The sequence below is a fragment of the Gossypium hirsutum genome, chromosome D10 (assembly GCF_007990345.1).
Source record: "Gossypium hirsutum isolate 1008001.06 chromosome D10, Gossypium_hirsutum_v2.1, whole genome shotgun sequence".
Taxonomy (NCBI): Eukaryota; Viridiplantae; Streptophyta; class Magnoliopsida; order Malvales; family Malvaceae; genus Gossypium; species Gossypium hirsutum.
In genome coordinates, this window is record NC_053446.1 from 30,037,599 (window position 1) to 30,045,373 (window position 7,775).

Genomic DNA, 7,775 nt, shown 5'->3' on the forward strand with positions numbered 1-7,775 from the left:
AGTGAAAATGGTGAGTATTTGGTGAAAGGACCAAATTGTAAAGAAAGCAAAACTTTCTTTCTTTCTCTCTTCTTCTCACGTTGGTGCATGGGAAAAATGTTGGGATGGTGGCTTTTTTTTTTCTTTCTTTCCACATTTATATACTAAATAAAATAATAAAATATCATTAAAAAATCAAATAAAATATTATAAACTAATATTTATTTATTTATCTAAAATATATCCAACATCATCATTGCCTTCTAGATTTCTCTCTCCTTCTAATTGACCATTTTGCCCTTCATGATCTTTTAAAATTCCATCCTTGAGTCATCACTCAATTTGATAAAATTACGATTTAGTCCCTCATAATTCTTCACTTATTCAATTTGGTCCTAATTCATCCATTTTCCTTAGTTTCTAGATCATTCCACCCTTAAAATATTTTCACAATTAATCCTTAAACTTTTTCATATTTACACTTTAACCCCTCAAATTTTAAATATTTACTCCTGGATAATAAAACTTTTCTCACTTTTGCGAATTAGTTCTTTTTTTGCATTAATATGTCATAATATACTTCCCAATGTTGTCATAAATCAAAATTTTACTTTTTGTCACTTTATTTCCTTATTTTACTATATCAAATATGCCTACTTTCTTACTGTAATAATTTTCAGGATATTACAAAGAAATTACAAGAAAACTAAATTTTGGAGAAGAGAGAAGAAAGAAGGAACTACAGAAAAGTCAGAGAGAACTAAAGCCGGAAAAAGAATGTGGAATGGTTGGGTTTTGAGATAAAAATAAAATTTAAAATAAATAAATATTTTAAAACTTAAAACAAATTTAAGTAAAAAAAAAGAACAATTCCTTAAAACACACACATGAGGATTCAAACTTAGAACCCAGAGATAAACTAACACACATCCAACCACCCAACTAGTAGATTCATTCCAATATTAAAACGCAACAACAAATTCAATTGCTCGACCTGCTCACTGACCCTAACCACAAACCTCAAAACTTTTAACCCAAAATTCCGGGGTGCTACAAAAAATCATTCAACTCTCAAATAAACTTGCTTCATACAAAATAATAACTAATAAACATAATTAATCTATATCAAATAATTTGATCATTTAAATACAGTGTTAATAATAAAATTTCTAATCATTATTAAATCATTTTAATAACTACAAAAAAAGTTGATATATTTGTAAATTAAACTCTACATCATTCAGTTTTTTTACTTTTTTAATAGTCAATAAATTCATCATAATAATTTGTCAGTAATATATAATTAATTTAATTATAACATGTTATATTACATTTATATAATTTTATTATTTTAAAATTTTAAATATACAATATTCAGTTACTTATTATATAAATAATTAAAATCTTCTATTTAAAATTAAAGTAATATTTTTTAATTTTTTTGGGTAACAGAAACATAAAAGTTTAAATATAAATTAATTCAGTATAAAATTTAAATTTTTTATTTTTTATAATCTATATTCATTTAATAAAAGTCTTTTCATGAAATCAATATTTTTATCTATAAGTATGATAAAAATTTTTATCAAATAAATTTATTTAACCAAATATTTTGGTAAAATTAAATTTCTTATTTATAAGTATAATAAATTTTCTTATTAAGTAAATTTATTTATACAAATATTTTACTAACATTAAAATTATCATATATAAATGTTATAAATAATAATAAAAAATTAAAATGATAAATTCAAGAATATAATGAACCACCAAAAGCGAAGACTATATTGGAAATATGTTTCTCTAAACTCGTGCTTTAATATATTATATATGGGGGAATTCATTTACACTGGTATAAAATTACACTTTCGTATGTCTTTGTACTATTAAATTTTAACAATCAAACCATCATATTTTATATTTCATTCATATAAATAATTCATGCCAAATTTGATGTAAATTAAAAATTTCTAACTATTTTTATGTAAATAAATTTTAATAATTCAATAAATATGAATATTAATATATATATGTATATATATAACATTTTATACTTATATGATAGAAGATATCAGATTGATTTGAAAATTTACTTGCATGGCAAATATAATTAGGGAAATTATCTGGTGTACTGTTAGTGGGGGTTTTAGAATCCACAAGTAGCGTTAGGGAATTGACAAGTGTCATATAAGAGTATAGTAAATTAATTAAAAAAATATTTAGAAAAAAAAGATATTCTAATTTTTTAAGGCTACTTATGAAATAAAAAAGTACACTGCCAGTGTACCAAATACTCACTCATATAATTATATCGATAAATTTAAAATTTTAGATTATTAAAATATTAATTGTATAAAAATATAAGCAACAGTATAATCCCTTCGTATTATATATTATTGATTTATTATAAATGAAGCATGTAACATGTTTTTGGACTTTTAATATCATCACAAAGTTTATTTTCCAATACTGGCCCAAGAACCCAACCCAATCAGTACCTTAACCAAACGACGCCGGTGTGAATATGAAGCACCACGACGTCGGTTTTGTACATAAAAACTAAAGCTCGTCCTCTTCCTTGGTTCTTTCGTTACTCCATCCAGTCCCGTGATCGCGAAACCACCGCACACATCGTACTCTTTTCTTTTCTCACAATTATCCCTTCTCTTGCAATGAAGATTTTCTCCGTTTTCTTAATTTCCTTTCTCTTCTTCGCATTTCCTAGGGTTTGCTCTCTTTCTTCTTCTCCTCTTTCAATCTGTTTTAATATAATTGGATCTGTTTGTAATTAATTTAATTTAATTTAATTGATTCGATCTTCTTTTTTTATTTTTCTGATTTCATCACCTTAGGCTGAATCTACTGGATCCGTTTTCTTCATTGATAGTACAAATCATCAATTTATTCGCTCTCAGTCCTCCAACGATGTTGCTCAGGTTTAACTATTCATTTCCTTAATTTGAAATCAATTTCCTTTAATTTATAGTTTATGATGGATTTTAAGCATCAAGAGATTGTGGATGGTTTTCTATTTGGCCAGAATATGTAAATTTGGAAACTAATATCTTGAATCTTATTAGGATTTAAATTCAGTAATTTAGCTTATGCATATGTTTTACTTTGTATATCACCCTTTTTATTTTTCTTCCTCATATTAATTTTGAAGATTGTACTGATAACTTCTTGTTACTATCTTTTTACTGTAAGTTATATATGATAAAAAGTGTATATATTGTCTTCTTAGATGGATCTTGGAAATAGTGGGGGAAGTATTTTCTTCAAAACCATTTTATTTTTCTTTTTGTCACGCGTATTGGATTATCCTTTGTTCCTCATGTCTCTAATTTTTAACCTAATTCTGATCTTGCTTCTCACTTCGATTCTTTTTCCACTTAAATAGTCAGAGTCGATGCTGTTAGCTGAAGTTGGTGCTACTGTATCAGTCTTGCTTGGTTTTGCACCACCCACTACCCTTTCAGCTGCTGGTTCATCTAAGGTCGTTCTTTAGTTATTAATCCTGAGTAATTAGCTTTTTTAATTCTTTGTTTTTTCAAAAGCTTGAAAGACATACTTTTTTTGCAGCTAAATGAGGTTCTCATTCCTGATCCATTTAATAGACCTCGTGCTGTTTTTATGCTTGAAGTCAGTGGAATCGATGGTATCTTCACTTTAAGTTGAAGTGCATTTTCTGTGTTTTCTTTTTCTCCTACTCTCTCCTCTGCATTTTATTTAAATAAATGTTCTTCTGTCTTCAGATCCTCTTGTTGTTGACCCCAAGAATGCTATCTTCGGAAGAGCCTTGAAGAGTAACGTAGATCTTGGCTCAAGTAAAGCAGACATTCAGCTTCCAGGTATCTGATCATTTGTCACAATGTAAAACTAGCACACTTTAGTCATAACTTTTCATGTTTTTTTGAATATATTTCCTAAATGCTTTGATTCATTAATTCATTGGGATCTGTTCATTATATTAATTTTCTTGCAGATGAAGAGGAAGTGTCTGTGGTTTCTTTGGATGAGCCTCTTGGAGATTACACTGAAGAAGATATTATTGACTTTGTTAGTTTACTATTTGATACCCTATTTGTTTCTCTTCTCGGGTTTTTATTTTGGTCACACATGTCATAGTGGTTTATATATATATGTTTAGGCATCCTGGTTGGGTGGATCATATGTTGCTGATGCTGCAAAACCTTTTCATGGAATAATGACTATTCCTTTGGCAGATGTTGACAATGTGGATCTTCGTATGTCAGAGGTCTTGTTCAGGAACCATTGTTTCATCTGCTGTTTCATGAATTTTTTTTTAAACTGATACTGGGATAGTATTTTCTAGTGAGTTCTCATTACCTCACTGAGATCTTTAGGTTTCAATTCTTTGCAGAAAGCACACAACGAATTTGTTTCAAAACTGCTTGCTCTGTACTGCAATATAAGGAAAGCAATGGAGAAGCATGGACATTTGTCAAAGACTTTGCGTAGACCTGCAGAGATAATAATGGGTTCTTTTGATGGTATTAAGGTACATAACTTACAAACTTGTTTTTGCTAACTAGTAGCATTTTGTTTCTATAGATTGATGTTTCTCTGGAAATGTATTTGAAGACTATCAAATTTAAGTGGAAGGTTTCTTATTTCCTTCAGTCCACTTTCCCTGATAAGAACCACTTGTTAATTACATTATTGAGGAAGAAAGAGTTTATTTGCATTGCGGTACTTTTAGTTAAAACTGATATGAGAATGTCATTACTCTGTGCTGACAAATGGCATTCTTACCTGCCATGCTTGCTTGGCGTTGTTAATGTGTCCCTGTATTCTTATCAAATGTGTAATGAGGACACATGTCGTTGTATCTACAAGAATGATTATCGATTGTCTCTTAACTATGGGCCTAAAGTGCAGAAAATAGTTAATTCTATCAAGTAATCTATTTTCATACTATTTTAGTTTCTGTACTGCCTTTTGTTTATGTTTCCTTCCTCGTTTTTTACCCATTGCTAAACCTTTTATTTTTTCCCTAAAACAAATTAAGGTTTTGCTGGAGCAGCAAGACAGAGATGGTGTTGATAAGCTAGGAACTAGGCTTCTGCTTGCCACACTTTCGAAGATATATGGTTCACTGCAGACAGCTTATGGAGGTTGGTAACATGTTGAACTCTCCATCATTGAACAAAAACGACCTTTACCAATTAAGAGTGATAAAAAGCTGGTATTCCAGTTTATGTTCTCCATTTGCATGCTCTATGTATACAAAAGTAAAGCCAGACATAGTTTGCAACTCTATCTAAAGAAAATAATGATATATGTTTTTTAATCTATTTTATCATAGGTTTCTTTAGATGCAATAGTGAAGCTAGACATGCTAATTTACATGCAAGGCTCTGTGCATTTATTCTGATGATAATATTTCTCAAAGTTTGCTGCAAATGCTTTTTTCATCTCAAGTTATTGATGGCATTTTCCTTTCTATCACCCTTGTCCCCGCAACCTCTGGCAGCCAAATTGTTTAATAATTCTTATTGATGATCGATCAGGTCAAATTGTTGGAGTTATTGTCTTTAATGGGGTACCTCAGCCAGAATCAAAAACATTGATGAATGTGATCTATACCTCTCGCTCATCTCCACGTTGGTTAGCAGACACAAAAAGCTCCGCTAATACCACCCTTGCTGCACAAGTGTTGGTTAGAAGGACCCTTGCTTGGATAACTGGAGTTGTTCTTCTTATTGCAACTCTCTTGGGGGTAAGATCTGTTTTATACATTAATGTCCAATGCCAGGCATTACATGCTTCCTAGAGTGCATTGTCAACATTTCTTGTAATTGAAGTTCCATGAATTTTTCAGAATCTCATAGCATAAAAGTAGACAATCCTAAGACCTTTTGGAAGCAGTTGAAAGTTCTTTTATTCCCGTTTTTCCAACAACTGGAAAACCTGGGCAAAGTTTTGACCTGATGCACTCATTTACGCTTTATGTTTTTCCCTCAGAGGTGTCCATTGCCCTTTTTCGTTTTTCTAAGATTTCGGAAACAATGCTTTTATCCCATTTTATGGCCAAACTGAAATTTGTATCCTGTAGTCAGAATTACTGACCCCGGAGCTTGCTTCATCTGTCTAAGAATATTTATAGATTAGAGGAATTTTGGTATTCATACTGCTCTAAACTCTGATGTTTGATTTCAAACAATCTGGGACTTACCGGGTTACAAGATTGACTATGGAAAAGATGGTAGGGATCAATAGAAATGTACCGGACCTTTGTGAAAGAAGTAAAACAATGATCTCTTTAGATTGTTAGTGGGAAAGGTTTGTCTGTCTTTTATTGTCCCTATTGACTGATTTAGGAGATGTATTAACTCGTTTCTGTTCATTAATCAGTGGTGGCTGTAAGTCTGTTTACTCGATTGATTATGTTGTCAATAACTGTAGAATCAATATCCATTCTTAGTTCACCTTTGTGTGCTTACTGCAGGTTTACTTCCTTCTGAATATGCCATTGACAAGGGACACACTTTTGTATTCAAATGTCAAGCTAGACTAAGCTGGAACATTAGAGCTATTGGAAGCGGACAATGATTTTTAATATTTTTATGTGGGAAATAATTCAAGGATATCATGTATTTTGTTGTTTATTCAATGATGTTGGATTAGGTTAATCGGAGGTGAACCAAATGCCTTTTCCTTTTTCCTAGGCATTATTAGCAGCTTGCATCAAGTAGAAAATTGGGCTATTTTTCAGGGTTCCCTTTGGATTTGGGCAAAGGGGATGCGATTGAATTGATCTCTTGTTATTGTATCTATCTATCTTTATTATTGTATGTATTTATCTATCTATATACACATATCATATGGTTTTCTAAGAGTAGATTGTGTTTATTATCCATTTGATTTTGGCTTTGTTTATTAAGTTGTCACTTCATTATTTAGTTTGAGGCAATTTTAAAATTTCTTACTCAATCATTGTTGTTGTTGCAACAATCTAAGATAAGGATTCAGATGCGTTTAAATGGGATTGGAGAGTTATAGATAGTGTAGGGTTTACATTGGAGAAAGTTAGGGTCTGTTTGATTGCTAGTAAAATGATTTACTGGAAAATATTTTCTGATGTTTGATTGAATCTGTATAAAATATTTTCGGCTGTTTGGCAGATTTCCTGGAAATATTTTTCGAATTTTTTTTTACATATATTGATATATATTAATAAATTTTTATATTTTAAATTATTTTTACATATATTGCAATGATTTATTTATAATAATACTCAATTATTAAGCTACAATATTAATCATTATAAATTGAAAAAAATTAATATCAAATAAATTATTTGTAATTGTGTTAAAAAAACAAGTATTGAATAATTAAAAAAATAAGTTACTGGAAAAGCGATAAACAGTAACAAGTTTTTACCGGAAATGAAGGAACGAATGAAGGAGGCGATAGAGAGGAGAGCACGGAAAATGTCTTACGGAAATTGAAAGGGTAAGATATTTTCCCTAAAATGTAACCCATTTTCTCATGTTTTAGAGTTCATTTTCCAAATGGAAAATGTTTTCCGCCAATTAAACGCTGGAAAAGTTAGAAATGATTTTCCGGAAAATCAATTCATTCAATCAAACAGACCCTTAATGTCCTGTTAATTAATGTAATAACGAGGAAAAGGTTCAACTTCAATAAAGAATAGAGAGTTACGTCTTTGATATTGAAAATTTCATAATAAACATAATTTACTTTATATTTGGCAATGAACACTATCGTGAAACTTCAAATAAGTTACTAGGTGGCTGCCCGCACTTGGT

At 30.1% G+C, this 7,775-nt stretch overlaps 1 protein-coding gene across 1 annotated transcript; it reads left to right on the plus strand.

Annotated features, from left to right (window-relative positions):
- Positions 1-2,419: 2,419 nt before the first annotated feature.
- On the plus strand, positions 2,420-6,839 carry LOC107915466 (uncharacterized). The gene is made up of 11 exons (XM_041102320.1): positions 2,420-2,705; positions 2,832-2,915; positions 3,380-3,475; positions 3,562-3,637; positions 3,735-3,830; positions 3,965-4,038; positions 4,130-4,237; positions 4,364-4,501; positions 5,012-5,117; positions 5,514-5,722; positions 6,452-6,839. The coding sequence occupies exons 1-11, from the start codon at positions 2,652-2,654 to the stop codon at positions 6,518-6,520; spliced, it is 1,110 nt and encodes a 369-aa protein (XP_040958254.1). The 5' UTR covers positions 2,420-2,651; the 3' UTR covers positions 6,521-6,839.
- The last annotated feature ends 936 nt before the right edge of the window (positions 6,840-7,775 follow it).